Source organism: Coregonus clupeaformis, chromosome 30, assembly GCF_020615455.1.
Source record: "Coregonus clupeaformis isolate EN_2021a chromosome 30, ASM2061545v1, whole genome shotgun sequence".
NCBI classification, from domain to species: Eukaryota; Metazoa; Chordata; class Actinopteri; order Salmoniformes; family Salmonidae; genus Coregonus; species Coregonus clupeaformis.
Genome location: NC_059221.1, coordinates 43,122,539 through 43,139,711, shown reverse-complemented (window position 1 = coordinate 43,139,711; position 17,173 = coordinate 43,122,539). Strand labels below are relative to the sequence as shown.

The 17,173-nt window shown below is 44.2% G+C and overlaps 1 protein-coding gene across 1 annotated transcript in view; it reads left to right on the top strand.

Moving 5' to 3' along the window:
* The first annotated feature begins 842 nt into the window (after positions 1–842).
* The window catches only part of klhdc8b (kelch domain containing 8B), a 71,205-nt gene continuing 54,874 nt past the window's right edge, over positions 843–17,173 (top strand). The window contains exon 1 of the mRNA XM_045209281.1: positions 843–1,435. Within this exon, the coding sequence (XP_045065216.1) occupies positions 1,045–1,435 (391 nt within the window). The 5' untranslated portion in view covers positions 843–1,044. The remainder of the gene's footprint in view (positions 1,436–17,173) is intronic.

Sequence of the window (17,173 nt, the reverse complement as noted above, 5' to 3'; positions counted from 1 at the left end):
CCACAGCTGAATCCTCCACAGGGTCAGAGGGCTGGCTGTTTTATTTTCCACAGGCCAGGGATCTCTGTGGGAGCCTCATTGTGTCCCAGGGGGACAGACGGTACTCCTCAGCCCCAGTCGGGCCTTGACAGCTGCCTTCTGGCATTTAGAGTTTTGGTCTAATTAGAATGATTCTGTCTGACCCAGAGAGCTTGTTCCCATTATACTCAGAGGGAGATATCATTTAAAGACTGTTTCATTTTCTTTGTTTCATTATTACCCTCTTCACCCGATTCATATAGTAGCTGGAGCCGATGATACTTGCCTTTGGCTGAGAACGTGATGGCAGGTTTCTTTTTCTCCCCTGTTTTCTGATCTAGCTCAATCTCCCACTTGACAATAACATTTCACAGCAATTACGCATAAAGCCAGGCACACCTTTTAAGTGTGTTTGCCCCAGGAAGCCTTCACGAAACCTTTTTTTTTGCATATTCCTCCCTGTAGAGTAGCAAACACCAATCAACTGCAGTGATTTTTTAAAACCAAAATAAAGCCCCCTGAAAGGAGTGAGTAAAGGGAAAGAAAGGACAGATGGTCCCCTGCACTAAAACATCAACAAATGAATGAATAAAACATTTGGTGGAGTGGAGGCATCTGGCAGATTGCTGAGGTAGTCCTTCCCTCTCCCTCCCTCTCTCTCCCCCTCTCTCTCTCTCTCTCTCTCTCTGTCTCTCTCTCTCTCTCTCTCTCTCTCTCCCTCCCCCTCTCTCCCTCCCTCTCCCCTCTCTCTCCCTCTCCCTCCCTCTCTCTCTCTCTCTCTCTCTCTCTCTCTCTCTCTCTCTCCCTCTCCCTCTCCCCTCTCTCTCTCTCTCTCTCTCTCTCTCTCTCTCTCTCTCTCTCTCTCTCTCTCTCTTTAGACAGAGGCTAATGTAGCAACGCAGCAAGAAAGGAGACTGTTCCGTATTTCCCCCCGCTTCTCTCTTTCTTGTTTTTGTTTGTCTGGTTTTTTAACCCCACCCCCTCCGAGCGTGTAATGACCCATCACCCCTGCCAGCCTCAGGAGAGATGCCTATACTCGAGATGGCAGTGAGCCCAGTCAAGTCCCTGTACTGGGAGGTTTTCCCCCCCATGTCCACGCACAGGGTCTACTGCACCCCTGTGTTCCATGGCGGCCTGCTGTATGTGCTGGGGGGCTGCAGTGAGACAGGCCTGCCTCTAGACACTGCCGAGGTGCTGGACATAGGGAGCCAGACATGGACCCAGCTACCTCCGCTCCCTACAGCCCGGGCGGGGGCGTCGGCGGTGTCCCTGGGCGGTCAGGTGATGGTGATGGGGGGCATGGACAGCCAGCAGAGCCCCCTGTCCTCTGTGGAGGTCTACAACCCTGACGAGGGCAAGTGGGAGAGGAGGGCCAGCCTGGGACAGCCCTCCATGGGCATTACCTCTATAGAGAAAGGTAAGAGTCCAGCTCATACGGTACTGTACGACTACTGCAACAGGATAATATAATATCAGGTTGAGCGCCAACACTCCCAGTCTGCTAAAGTTGAATAATTTAACTAGAATAAGGCACTGAAAAAAGCTCTTCACAGCATTGTTAAAGAGATACTGCGAGATGCTACCGTATCCGTAGACTTCGTCATTGCGCTAACGCTAGTTAGCATTGGCTCGCGAAACTACCTCTAACTTCCTTCATACTGGACGCAGAGACATAAAAATGGTATCCCCAAGTTCATCTGACCCTGGGTCAGAGTAGAATTGCCAGAATCTCACAGTATCCCTTTAAGCTTTCTCAGGAGCAGATTCTGTTAAGTTCTAATTTACTAGTGTCACTAAGATCTTTTAAGACTGTTGTGCAATAGTGAGGAGCTTCAGTTGTCTCAAGCTGTATTTGGGCTTAGAAGATTGACTCATCCTGATTAAGTAAACAGACTGGATATACAAAACCCTGTTTTCATCTCCCCGAGGCCCGATAGTTCTAAGGTTATGTATGTTTATACAGTTCGAATAACCCCTGGAGAGAGAAGATATATGGCTGTTTAGCTCTGAGTGTTTCTCTGCAGTTTCCTGTTGCTCTCTGTTTACATTATCAGCTGCCATTCTGAGATGATGAGTACGCTACTTAGCAGACAGCTGCATCACAATGACCTTTTGTGGTCATAATACCGAGTCACATACTGGTGATAGAAAACAGCAGAATTAGTGACTATAAGGTGAAGCACTAGTGTTGTTTCCATTTGGTTTTCTGTAGGCGGTTTGGTTCTCAGTTTGTTTCTACACTGCTTTCTGAACATACTCATACTGTCAGCCTTTGTTTTATCAAAAGTATCCCTGGGTAGGAGAGCGAGTGAAACCTCTGTGAACACGGGCCTTCGTCCTTCTCCACAGACATTAGATGCTGTCATGTTTAATTGGTTGTCCGTGATACACTACATCTTGGTTATTTCTTATTTTTTTATATATTGTGTATTTATCTTTTCTAACTTTGTAGTTTTACATTGTTATTGGTTACTGCATTGTTGGGGTTAGAGCTAGCAAGAAAGGCATTTCACTGTACTTGTGGTTGTGACATTAAATTACATATTCAGATATTTTTATTTGAAAAGACACGTGGTTAAATATTCGAATGTATTTTAAAATACACTTGGAAAGTATTGGCATGTACTCCCATGCATTTAACCCAGGTATTTGAAAGTAGTATTTGAAATAAGTATTTGAAAATACTTTCAAATAGTATACTATTTATAGGAAGTTGTTGATCCGGGCCACATTATAAAAAAATATTCAAATACACAGAAAATAAGTACTTAAATAACTAATAATCAAATACACATGTATTTGAACCCAGGTCTGGTTGAAAGACCAAGCTAAAACATCAATTTCAGTAGTGTTCTGATTGTGTTCTTCTCTATATTAGTGTCTCAGTGTTGCTTCTTATTGTGTGTCAGAACAATAATCCCTGACAGTGAGGTAGTGATGTAATGGTGTGTGTGTGTGTGTGTGTGTGTGTGTGTGTGTGCTGTGTGGACTGGCAGCTGTATGCTGTGTATAATAAGCTAAGCTGAGGCTCTGACCTGTACGCTAAGCTTCCCAATATGAAAAGTGGCAATGGGCTCTGAGGCCAGCCGGCCAGCCCCTCCCTCAGCCCTCCAGAACATGATGCGCAATACACAGCTGTATTCCCCCCCTAGCCCTCTTTCTCACTCCTTCACTCACACTCTCGGTCTCACAGTCAACTTGATCAAGCGAGCATTGCTGTTTCTTGACAACAACTGTGTGTATGTTTGTATTTAGATGTGTACTGTGTGTGTGTGTGTGTGTGTGTGTGTGTGTGTGTGTGTGTGTGTGTGTGTGTTGGGGGCGAAGAGCCACCCAGGAGGCAAAAGTTACAACATCGTTGTATTTAGAGTGACAGTGGTTGCGTCGCCGTGCCAACCTGTGACTACCTCCTCTTCTGTTGCTGTCAGGGCTTTGTGAAATGAACACTTATAGCTAGGGCCCTGAGTTTTGCGCAATCATGTGACATGCCTGGATTTCAACATTTATTTGAAGCTTTTTCATCAAACTGTCCCCTTTTCTTTTGATGTCAGATGGTCCAGCTCCATCCTCAGATAATCGCTTTCATGTTTGGTCTAATTCTAATTTCTGGATAAGGCTTAAAATACAGGGTAAAATCTTGCTGTGTCACATGATTGTGCAAAACACATGGCCCTACTTATAGCTAGTCCTGCATCATCTACGGTGAAGACTGGGGTTAGGCCCTGTAATTCTACACATTTTGCCATGACTAATGCCATGTTAATATGATATCTGAGTGAGAATGACTAACAAAATCAATGGGAGGGCGCCCTGGAGGTCAAGGCCCCTGGAGGTCAGGGCCCCTGGAGGTCAAGGCCCCTGGGCACGTGCCCTGCTTGCCAGGACAGTATTCGACTACAAGTTTAGATACCTGGCTAGACTAACTACCATTGAGTGACTGTCAGTGACTGACATAACAAGAGAACAACTGCTGAAGCACAAACACATTTAGAAACTGCACTCTTCTTACTCTTAATAGTTGAGACCCCGACTGAGTTCCTACATTGTTATTTATTATTATTATGATTTATTTATCGTTGCCTGGAACCGGCCCTGGGCTTACGTTTTTTTTTGCAGTTTCCTTTCGTTTCCTTTCTACTTAGTATGTGCTTCATTTCTAAGATTATTCCAAACACTGGCTGTAGTCTTTTGATGAGCTGTCAGGCCTTCCCTATTGGCCGGCCTGCTACTAGCCTGATTAAAAATAAGTTCCACAGTGCTGTCATCTCCCCAGGTTTTATTTTAACCATGTCTCAGAACTTCCTCTGGCAATTACTGCAAAGCACTTGGCTCACTTAAATAGTCGGTTATGTCCTTGTTTGGTGGCACTAAGCTTCGGGGTCTTGCTATCTAGAGAATGTATTATGCTAAAACATTTCTAAGCAGGTAGGGTCTCAAACACTTTGTATGATATGCTAATAGGCTGTTTTTTTGGGTCGATCTGAACACATAATTTCAGTTTGGGTCGATCTGAACACATCATTTAAATTTGGGTCGATCTGAACACATATTTAAAGTTTGGGTCGATCTGAACATATTTTTTTGATGGCTTGTTTTCTATGTGTGCCACTGTTAAGTGAACAACAACAACAACAACAGCCATATACAGTGGGGAGAACAAGTATTTGATACACTGCCGATTTTGCAGGTTTTCCTACTTACAAAGCATGTAGAGGTCTGTAATTTTTATCATAGGTACACTTCAACTGTGAGAGACGGAATCTAAAACAAAAACCCAGAAAATCACATTGTATGATTTTTAAGTAATTAATTTGCATTTTATTGCATGACATAAGTATTTGATACATCAGAAAAGCAGAACTTAATATTTGGTACAGAAACCTTTGTTTGCAATTACAGAGATCATACGTTTCCTGTAGGTCTTGACCAGGTTTGCACACACTGCAGCAGGGATTTTGGCCCACTCCTCCATACAGACCTTCTCCAGATCCTTCAGGTTTCGGGGCTGTCGCTGGGCAATACGGACTTTCAGCTCCCTCCAAAGATTTTCTATTGGGTTCAGGTCTGGAGACTGGCTAGGCCACTGCAGGACCTTGAGATGCTTCTTACGGAGCCACTCCTTAGTTGCCCTGGCTGTGTGTTTCGGGTCGTTGTCATGCTGGAAGACCCAGCCACGACCCATCTTCAATGCTCTTACTGAGGGAAGGAGGTTGTTGGCCAAGATCTCGCGATACATGGCCCCATCCATCCTCCCCTCAATACGGTGCAGTCGTCCTGTCCCCTTTGCAGAAAAGCATCCCCAAAGAATGATGTTTCCACCTCCATGCTTCATGGTTGGGATGGTGTTCTTGGGGTTGTACTCATCCTTCTTCTTCCTCCAAACACGGCGATTGGAGTTTAGACCAACAAGCTCTATTTTTGTCTCATCAGACCACATGACCTTCTCCCATTCCTCCTCTGGATCATCCAGATGGTCATTGGCAAACTTCAGACAGGCCTGGACATGCGCTGGCTTCAGCAGGGGGACCTTGCGTGCACTGCAGGATTTTAATCCATGATGGCGTAGTGTGTTACTAATGGTTTTCTTTGAGACTGTGGTCCCAGCTCTCTTCAGGTCATTGACCAGGTCCTGCCGTGTAGTTCTGGGCTGATCCCTCACCTTCCTCATGATCATTGATGCCCCACGAGGTGAGATCTTGCATGGAGCCCCAGACCGAGGTTGATTGACCGTCATCTTGAACTTCTTCCATTTTCTAATAATTGCGCCAACAGTTGTTGCCTTCTCACCAAGCTGCTTGCCTATTGTCCTGTAGCCCATCCCAGCCTTGTGCAGGTCTACAATTTTATCCCTGATGTCCTTACACAGCTCTCTGGTCTTGGCCATTGTGGAGAGGTTGGAGTCTGTTTGATTGAGTGTGTGGACAGGTGTCTTTTATACAGGTAACGAGTTCAAACAGGTGCAGTTAATACAGGTAATGAGTGGAGAACAGGAGGGCTTCTTAAAGAAAAACTAACAGGTCTGTGAGAGCCGGAATTCTTACTGGTTGGTAGGTGATCAAATACTTATGTCATGCACTAAACTGCAAATATATTACTTAAAAATCATACAATGTGATTTTCTGGATTTTTCCTGGATTTTCTGGATTCCGCCTCTCACAGTTGAAGTGTAGCTATGATAGAAATTACAGACCTCTACATGCTTTGTAAGTAGGAAAACCTGCAAAATCGGCAGTGTATCAAAAACTTGTTCTCCCCACTGTACGTGAGATAGAAAATGGCATGATTTCTCTTAGACAGAGATAACTGTGTTGGCAACCCTCCAGTCTTTGTCAGATGGCAGACAGACACCACAGGACATGAAGCCACTATGGCAATGTCCCCTGGGACACTCAAGAATACAAAAGAGATTGTAATGAATTCATGTGTTGAAGGTCTTTATATCTTTCAGCCTGAAAACACCATCTCATAACTACGTTTTTAATAAGCACAGCAGGACTTTGAAGACATACTTCTTAATATGCATGCAAATACTGTCATATACACTGAGTATACAAAACATTAGTAAAACCTTTTTAATATTGAGTTGCACCCCCCCCCCCATTTTTGCACTCAGAATAGCCCCCCCCGTGCGACCACCCCCCCTCTCTGATCTTGCTGTGCGTGTCAGTGTTTTTGATTGACCATGGGGATCAGAGGAACCTGCGCTGAATAGGAGAGCAACAGACACGGGGGCGTTTTTGGGGCTTTCAGAATTGTCTGTGTGCCTGCAGCAGTAATTGAGCCAGTTTAGGTTCTTTCACGAGTCGCCCCGGAGTTTATTATCCCTGTGCCCAGTAGTGTGTTGTTTGTCCTCCTCCCTGTGCCCAGTAGTGTGTTGTTTGTCCTCCTCCCTGTGCCCAGTAGTGTGTTGTTTGTCCTCCTCCCTGTGCCCAGTAGTGTGTTGTTTGTCCTCCTCCCTGTGCCCAGTAGTGTGTTGTTTGTCCTCCTCCCTATCCCAGTAGTGTGTTGTTTGTCCTCCTCCCTGTGCCCAGTAGTGTGTTGTTTGTCCTCCTCCCTATCCCAGTAGTGTGTTGTTTGTCCTCCTCCCTGTGCCCAGTAGTGTGTTGTTTGTCCTCCTCCCTGTGCCCAGTAGTGTGTTGTTTGTCCTCCTCCCTGTGCCCAGTAGTGTGTTGTTTGTCCTCCTCCCTATCCCAGTAGTGTGTTGTTTGTCCTCCTCCCTGTGCCCAGTAGTGTGTTGTTTGTCCTCCTCTCTATCCCAGTAGTGTGTTGTTTGTCCTCCTCCCTGTGCCCAGTAGTGTGTTGTTTGTCCTCCTCCCTTTGCCCAGTAGTGTGTTGTTTGTCCTCCTCCCTGTGCCCAGTAGTGTGTTGTTTGTCCTCCTCCCTATCCCAGTAGTGTGTTGTTTGTCCTCCTCCCTGTGCCCAGTAGTGTGTTGTTTGTCCTCCTCCCTATCCCAGTAGTGTGTTGTTTGTCCTCCTCCCTGTGCCCAGTAGTGTGTTGTTTGTCCTCCTCCCTATCCCAGTAGTGTGTTGTTTGTCCTCCTCCCTGTGCCCAGTAGTGTGTTGTTTGTCCTCCTCCCTGTGCCCAGTAGTGTGTTGTTTGTCCTTCTCCCTGTGCCCAGTAGTGTGTTGTTTGTCCTCCTCCCTATCCCAGTAGTGTGTTGTTTGTCCTCCTCCCTATCCCAGTAGTGTGTTGTTTGTCCTCCTCCCTGTGCCCAGTAGTGTGTTGTTTGTCCTCCTCCCTGTGCCCAGTAGTGTGTTGTTTGTCCTCCTCTCTATCCCAGTAGTGTGTTGTTTGTCCTCCTCCCTATCCCAGTAGTGTGTTGTTTGTCCTCCTCCCTGTGCCCAGTAGTGTGTTGTTTGTCCTCCTCCCTGTGCCCAGTAGTGTGTTGTTTGTCCTCCTCTCTATCCCAGTAGTGTGTTGTTTGTCCTCCTCCCTATCCCAGTAGTGTGTTGTTTGTCCTCCTCCCTATCCCAGTAGTGTGTTGTTTGTCCTCCTCCCTGTCCCAGTAGTGTGTTGTTTGTCCTCCTCCCTATCCCAGTAGTGTGTTGTTTGTCCTCCTCCCTGTCCCAGTAGTGTGTTGTTTGTCCTCCTCCCTGTCCCAGTAGTGTGTTGTTTGTCCTCCTCCCTATCCCAGTAGTGTGTTGTTTGTCCTCCTCCCTATCCCAGTAGTGTGTTGTTTGTCCTCCTCCCTATCCCAGTAGTGTGTTGTTTGTCCTCCTCCCTGTCCCAGTAGTGTGTTGTTTGTCCTCCTCCCTGTCCCAGTAGTGTGTTGTTTGTCCTCCTCCCTGTCCCAGTAGTGTGTTGTTTGTCCTCCTCCCTATCCCAGTAGTGTGTTGTTTGTCCTCCTCCCTATCCCAGTAGTGTGTTGTTTGTCCTCCTCCCTATCCCAGTAGTGTGTTGTTTGTCCTCCTCCCTGTCCCCCGCCCCACCGCCCACCCTCCTCCCATGTGTGACAGTCTGTCTGTACACCACACCTTCATAGGAAAAAGGTCCATTTATGCTGCTGAAGCATAAATACTGCTATTCTTGGAGACACAGTACAGCATGCCCATGAGATTTAAGTATTTGTTGCACAGCTTCTGAAAGCTACTGCACTGCTTCTGAAAGCTGATCCACTGTGCCTAAAAACTTGTAGATTAGGTTAGATTTAATTAAATACAAAGTCAGAGATTCCAGGCAATGAAGTCTCCCTCTTTATCTTGTATGTAGGGGCTGGCTTCCCCATCCTGACACTCTCTCACAGTCCCAGCAAAGCTACTTATATAATGGTAGAAAACCCAGGGCTTTACTGTGGCTGATGCGATGCTCAGGGAGGGAGAAGATTGAATACACCACCACAAAGAGAACGTTTGCTAGCTAAGTATCTTAGGAGGGAGTGTGTGTTGTGTTGTGTGTGTGTGTGTGTGTGTGTGTGTGTGTGTGTGTGTGTGTGTGTGTGTGTGTGTGTGTGTGTGGCTGAGGTTTTGCACTGCAGCTTCTCAAGCTCATTTCACTTTCCGGACGGGAAGTTTCCTTCACCCAGAAGAGAGGGGAGGGTTTTTTTGAATGACTGTGCTGTGCCTCTGCACTGTGGACTAGACAGCCTTAGCATGACAGGCTGCCTGTGCCGGAGGCAGGGATACCGTATCGTCTGGAGTGGGAAGGCGCGTTTAACCTCCACATTTACAGTGACTTACACAGCCCTGCTATTATTTTATCTAGGAATACTAATGACCATTATCTGAAATCGGAGCCTAATAGGATACTATCAACTCGCTAATAGAACATTACATTCTCATGTGCAGTTTGATTTTCATCTTCAAGATCGTAGCTGCAGTATGCCTTCACTCTGCACTAGCTACTGTATTCCCACGAATTTCCAGTAACAACTACTGGAAACCCAACCATGCATGTTTCACCCCCACCCATTAGTTTCCTCTGGGTATTTCACTAGATTAAATACTTTTCTTAAAGGCACCACCACAGCACAGTGTCCCTGAGACATTTATACAGTCTCGCGCTGACTCATCCTCAACTTATACACACATAACGCTCATCAATTATGCTGACTGACAGGATTCTGTTGTGCGCTCATAATGTGTGTGACGTCACCCACGGTCTGTGCTCATTGTGTTTCTCCAAAGAGCAGAAACACAAACGTCAAGGTCCCTGCTGTTACTGGCATTTTTTTTGGGGGGGGGGGAGATACCATTACCATAATACGATCATCAAGCATAGATAGCATAGATGTATGTAATAACTAAACTATAGGAACCAAGAGTCAGGCCAGAGGTTCTAAGAGACTGGGTGAGCTAATAAAAGCTTGTGGATGTTATAGTCCAGGGGTATTCAACTCTTACCCTATGAGGTCCTAACCCAGTATCACAGATTATTGTGATATATTTTTTTTTTTTTGTGTGCAGTACACAATTTTGTATACAGTACATTTCAATCACAGATTGAGTGATAGTGTGTTGGAGGTCCGGAGCCTGCTGGTTTTCTGTTCTACCTGATAATTAATTGCACACATTGCACCCGTCCCAGGTCTAAATCAATCCCTGATTAGAATGGAACAATGAAAAAATGCAGTGGAACTGGTTTTGAGCTCCAGAGTTGAGTTTGAAGGTTATAGTCCTTCCTAGATTCCGCGATTCTGCAAATGCAATATTTTTGCCAAAATCAACAATTTTCTGCATATTTTGCAAGGGCTTGCAAATTTAACAAATCTCTGCAGTATTTCCTCATAAAATCATTGCAATATTATCGCAAAAAACAAATCCATCACCGCAGTACAAAAATATGGTTCACAATTTCAACCATTCACCACACATTTACAACATAATATGGTTCCATCAAGCCACACGTCGACAAACGTTTTGCCTCGTCAGCGCATTTTCATGACAAATCTGACAAAATCATTGCATATTGCCACGAAAAATGTCAGAATTGCTGCAGCAAAATCAAGCATTTTAATCCTCAAATATCACAAAAGATACCAGCGAAATCCTGGAGGGACTGGGGTTCTGCTGCTGTAAAAAGCATCTTAAAGGAGTTGTGGCAAAAAAAGTTGTTGCTCTTGAATAAACCATAAAAAAAAGTCTGTGTGAGAAGCCAGTTTTAGCACCCATAAAAGTCATGAAAGATAGATTCATAAATTTACACCACAGAGATTTCATTCTCTCTGTCACCCTCTTCTATAGATCGACATGCATACTGTAGTTGTGTTATTGATACAGAACAGTTATGGTGTTAACCCATTCATCTGTCATTAGGTATTCTGGTTACAGACCAAGGCCAAGTCAGACAGGGTAAATGCTGACTGTGTCCTCGTCTGTTACTGCCTAGTTAATAAAGTCGATTGACAAACTGGTGTTTCACACAGTGACGTCATTTTGAATATTGAATAGCTCCCTGTGTGTTTATGCTAGAGACTTACTATTTCTTGTAGTGGCTGCAGCCCAATCCCCTCTTTCCGCCGATATACATAGTTTACGCCAATTCCATAACATAGGGCTTGTGAAAGCGGCCTTTTTCTACACAAGAGGATCCGGACAAGAACATTATCACAAAATCGTCTGTGACGTATTAGCTACAAACTAATATCTCACCAATATCGAGAGGTGTTTGGCTCTACGACATCCACAAGTCCTCATTTCGAAGAGGTCTTCAAACAAATCCAACTGTCCAGACCGAACCATTGGAGCTACAAACTAATATGTCACCAGTATTGAAAGGGGAGACTCTCTGCTCTACGACGCACACAAGCTTCAGGGGAGTTGTCTGAAGGTGACCCAGTACCGGGTTGTAAAAATGGCAGAAAGTGCATAGGGGGTCAAATGTGCCAAAAATAACGTGACCAAACGTGGGTCAAGAAAAGTCCTATGTTTTCTTATATATCTCAGATATACACTACCAGTAAAAAGTTTGGACACACCTACTCATTCAAGGGTTCTTCTGTATTTTTACTATTCTTTACATTGTAGAATAATAGTGAAGACATCAAAACTATTAAATAACACATATGGAATCATGTAGTAAACTAAAAAGTGTTAAACAAATCAAAATCTATTTTATATTTGAGATTCTTCAAATAGCCACCCTTTGCCTTGATGACAGCTTTGCACACTCTTGGCATTCTCTCAACCAGCTTCACCTGGAATGCTTTTCCAACAGTCTTGAAAGAGTTCCCACATATGCTGAGCACTTGTTGGCTGCTTTTCCTTCACTCTGCCATCCAAGTCATCCCAAACCATCTCAATTGTGTTGAGGTCGGGGGATTGTGGAGGCCAGGTCATCTGATGCAGCACTCCATCACTCTCCTTCTTGGTAAAATAGCCCTTACACAGCCTGGAGGTGTGTTGGGTCATTGTCCTGTTGAAAAACAAATGATAGTCCCACTAAGCCCAAACCAGATGGGATGGCGTATCGCTGTAGAATGCTGTGGTAGCCATGCTGGTTAAGTGTGCCTTGAATTCTAAATAAATCACAGACAGTGTCACCAGCAAAGCACCTCCACACCATAACACCTCCTCCTCCATGCTTTACGGTGGGAAATACACATGCAGAGATCATCCGTTCACCCACACCGCGTCTCACAAAGACACGGTGGTTGGAACCAAAAATCTCCAATTTGGACTCCAGACCAAAGGACACATTTCCACCGGTCTAATGACCATTGCTCGTGTTTCTTGGCCCAAGCAGTTCTCTTCTTATTATTGGTGTCCTTTAATAGTGGTTTCTTTGCAGCAATTCAACCATGAAGGCCTGATTCACACAGTCCCCTCTGAACAGTTGATGTTGAGATGTGTCTGTTACTTGAACTCTGTGAAGCATTTATTTGGGCTGCAATTTCTGAGGCTGGTAACTCTGGGTCTTCCATTCCTGTGGCGGTCCTCATGAGAGCCAGTTTCATCATAGCCCTTGATGGTTTCTGCAAAGTTCTTGAAATGTTTCGTATTGACTGACCTTCATGTCTTAAAGTAATGATAGACTGTAGTTTCTCTTTGCTTATTTGAGCTGTTCTTGCCATAATATGGACATGGTCTTTTACCAAATAGGGCTATCTTCTGTATACCCCCCCTACCTTGTCACAACACAACTGATTGGCTCAAACGCATTAAGAAGGAAAGAAATTCCACAAATTAACTTTTAACAAGGCACACCTGTTAATTGAAATGCATTCCAGTATGAACGTTAATTTGCTGTGACCGTTGCTAGTTTAGACTGTGCTGCTCTTGGTTGTATCTCTTCCATATTTGCTGTTGTGAGGTGGTAGCATTTGGAGGTGTTTCCGCTGGTTGGACCAATCAAAATCAACTTGATACCTTCGTCATTTTCACCTTAAGATCCTCACCGTGGCCAATGTATGTTGAGAGGGGCAGTTTCTATGGTGATTTAAAGGGAAAGACTCAGGAGGGTGGATATTGAAATTCAGTATTTTATCTTTGTAAATAAATATATATTTAGTCCCAATTTAGTTTTGTATTTAGCGGATTTCATTTAGAAAAAGCCCATGTTTTCACTCAGCAACCTGCAGCCACTAGTTAGCTTGTCAGGTGACGTTCGAAGTTAGTGCCGTTCTGCCACAGAGTTCTATGGAGCAGTGACCACTTTTTGACCATGCCTGTGATGACATTCCATTCACTCTAAACATACTAAATTCTCAGAGTAAATTGTAGGTAACTTTTGAACCATATATGATAGATACATGTGGTTTGGACTAGGGCTGTTATGGTGACCGTATTACCGCGACACCAGCGGTCACGAGTCATGATGGCTGTCAAATTCCACGTGACCGTTTAGTCATGGTAACTAGGCTTCTCCAAGCTCTGATGCTGCTGATGGTCATTAGTAGCCTACCAAACTTGCTAACTGCCTGGTACTCAGCACTCTATTGTCCCTCTAATCACTCTGACATCAATTCAAATGTAATCGAAAATCTAATCAAACACTTCATGAGAGCCCATGAGCTCATGTTGCGCAACATTTCTATAGGCTTTGCAATTGCGTGAGAACAGAGTGATGGCCTCTATTAAAAAGAGGAGGATCCCATCAGCTTTCTATGGGCTAGGCCTACTATATTTATTTATTAACTTTCCTCATATTAAGCACATTGCTTATCTTTACAAAAGGAGTATAGCCTGCCTGGCTGGCATGAAAATGAACCATGTGAAAGCGTCCACCATTCGCTATTTAAGTGCATAGATGAAGTATTTTTTTCCGCTGCCCCTGTTTCGTGACAGGTGCATGACAATGGTCCATTCTAAATCAAAACAAATTTCACACACATTATCTAGTATATGTAAAGACTAGATTAAATCAAGAATAGTCTGATGGGTGACAATATTAGCCTATCACTTGTGAATTATATATTATCACTAGTGAATGATGCCCAGCTTATGGCAAACACCGCATGCTTTTTTTGGGGCGACTTTTTCAAATCATAGCCTAGCCCATAGGCCTATATGAATGAATGAATTACATTTTAGGCCTATATGTTTTGATAAGGTTTGTATGAGTGGCCAAATAACTTCTTAAAATGAAGCACATTAATCCGCTTTACAACGGGTGTAGAGCCTAACTGGCATACATTCACAGCGCGTGAGTTTCAAGTTTGGGGAAGATAATGTTCACCATAAAAATACACCTTTATAATAAAAGCCACACATGCATAATCACATTTGTGGTCACTTTTGAGAATGGTGTTTTCCTGCTAATGGCACATTAGCGCTTACAGCCTACTGCCGTGTGCGCATTGCTGCGCTTATAATGTGAAGAAATAGCACAGAATAGAGTAGGTCAACTTTTGTACTATGGGGGTAGTAGTATGACATAGGCTAGTGCTTTTGCTGTTCGTTAGGCCTACTCATCTTGTTGGCTGTTCGCTATGCCTACTCATCTTGTTGGCTGTTCGTTAGGCCTACTCATCTTGTTGGCTGTTCGTTAGGCCTACTCATCTTGTTGGCTGTTCGTTAGGCCTACTCATCTTGTTGGCTGTTCGTTAGGCCTACTCATCTTGTTGGCTGTTCGTTAGGCCTACTAATCTTGTTGGCTGTTCGTTAGGCCTACTCATCTTGTTGGCTGTTCGTTAGGCCTACTCATCTTGTTGGCTGTTTGTTAGGCCTACTCATCTTGTTGGCTGTTCGTTAGGCCTACTCATCTTGTTGGCTGTTCGTTAGGCCCACTCATCTTGTTGGCTGTTCGTTAGGCCCACTCATCTTGTTGGCTGTTCGTAAGGCCTACTCATCTTGTTGGCTGTTCGTTAGGCCTATTCATCTTGTTGGCTGTTCGTTAGGCCTACTCATCTTGTTGGCTGTTTGTTAGGCCTACTCATCTTGTTGGCTGTTCGTTAGGCCCACTCATCTTGTTGGCTGTTCGTTAGGCCTACTCATCTTGTTGGCTGTTCGTTATGCCTACTCATCTTGTTGGCTGTTCGTTAGGCCTACTCATCTTGTTGGCTGTTCGTTAGGCCTACTCATCTTGTTGGCTGTTCGTTAGGCCTACTCATCTTGTTGGCTGTTCGTTATGCCTACTCATCTTGTTGGCTGTTCGTTAGGCCTACTCATCTTGTTGGCTGTTCGTTAGGCCTACTCATCTTGTTGGCTGTTCGTTAGGCCCACTCATCTTGTTGGCTGTTCGTTAGGCCTACTCATCTTGTTGGTTGTTCGTTAGGCCCACTCATCTTGTTGGCTGTTCATTAGGCCTACTCATCTTGTTGGCTGTTCGTTAGGCCTACTCATCTTGTTGACTGTTCGTTAGGCCCACTCATCTTGTTGGCTGTTCGTTAGGCCTACTCATCTTGTTGGCTGTTCGTTAGGCCTACTCATCTTGTTGGCTGTTCGTTAGGCCCACTCATCTTGTTGGCTGTTCGTTAGGCCTACTCATCTTGTTGGCTGTTCGTTAGGCCTACTCATCTTGTTGACTGTTCGTTAGGCCTACTCATCTTGTTGGCTGTTCGTTAGGCCTACTCATCTTGTTGGCTGTTCGTTAGGCCTACTCATCTTGTTGCCTGTTCGTTAGGCCTACTCATCTTGTTGACTGTTCGTTAGGCCTACTCATCTTGTTGGCTGTTCGTTAGGCCTACTCATCTTGTTGGCTGTTCGTTAGGCCTACTCATCTTGTTGGCTGTTCGTTAGGCCTACTCATCTTGTTGGCTGACAAAAAGTAAATGTGGACAGTTCTTCCAATATCTTCAATATGCGCCTCGGAATTGGATGAGGACGCGATCAGTTGCATCCCGGATGTGTCTGTCTTCACTTGTAGCCTGTGAGAAACACCCGATCACGTGAGGGAGAGCCATGTGCTTCTGCAGTAGCTGGGAGAAGGGAATTATAATTATTATATTCAGCCCAAGGGCACAACGGTCACTTGCCGCAAAAGGCATGGATTTTTTTAGGGGGCATTACGGCCACACAAAGGGGATGCAGCCGGGAAATTCGAGGCATTATCAAGTGCTTGTCAAATTTTGAATGAGAGACTGATGAAGTGTGTACAGCCTACGCAAAAAAACAAAGCAGAGCTCATGCCTTTCATGCAACTTTTTTTTCGAATCATTATTAGAGTCGCATCATGCAGCCTTAGAATGTATTAAAAATCAAAACCATATAGCCCAACATTTGTATCACAACTAAAGTTACATAAATAACATTAAATGAAGCATATAGGAGTAACTGTTTCTTTGTTAACCGCTCAACACAGAATAGCCGCACATGCACACTCCCTCAAATCGTTTGGAGAAAATATCCTTTCTATTTCATTCAGCTATGTTCAATTGTATTCTTCATACAATAAAATAATTTAAAATAATACCACAGAATTCTAAGCAAATCTTGTCTGCTAAATGAACTAGTGTAGCCCACAGCCATATGGCATATCCAGATCAGGGCCTAACATAAGGACAACTCAGAGTATGCTATTCTGTTCTTCTGAAATAGACTACATTTTCTTCATATCATGTTTCTTTAGACCTGTTTAAAATAAATCATGGATTTATTGTGATGGTGTAGGCTATATTACATGGATTTATTAGACTTTTTAAGATGTAGATGTTCCAAAGGTCTGCATCACTGGCTTGTAGGCTATGCGTGGAAGCCAGGAGATGCTACATGTGTTGTTGTTAATTAACGGTCAATTACCGTGAGACCGGCAGTTATTTGCTTGACAATCACAGACTGACAATATTTCATGACCGCCACAGCCCTAGTTTGGACTATTGCTTTTCTGATGGAATTTTCCACTGAATGGACATATTTATATAAACCTTAATTGAATCTTACAGGGGTCCTACAATTAAACATCAAATGGCTAAATGAAACATTTTATGACCATCTTAAAGCAATTCCATATGTTAGCTTAGTAGATATTGTGATCTAAGGGCTTAGACTTAATTACAGCCCCATATACTTCTCTGACAGACGCTGATTCGTCTGCGTCTTTTAAAACAGTGATTACTGACTGATCTTAGCAGCTAAGACTTAGCTGAATCAGGTGTTTCATTGCTGAGCTGGGACAAAACGTGCAGCTGTATCTTTCCAGGAGCAGGAATAATGATCACTGCTTTAAATTAGTATCCATGGCTGCTTAATAGGTTTAGTAACGGCGTCAGGTAGCCTACCGGTTAAGAGCCAGTAACCGAAAGGTGAGAAATCTGTCTGTGTCCTTGAGCAAGGCACTTTA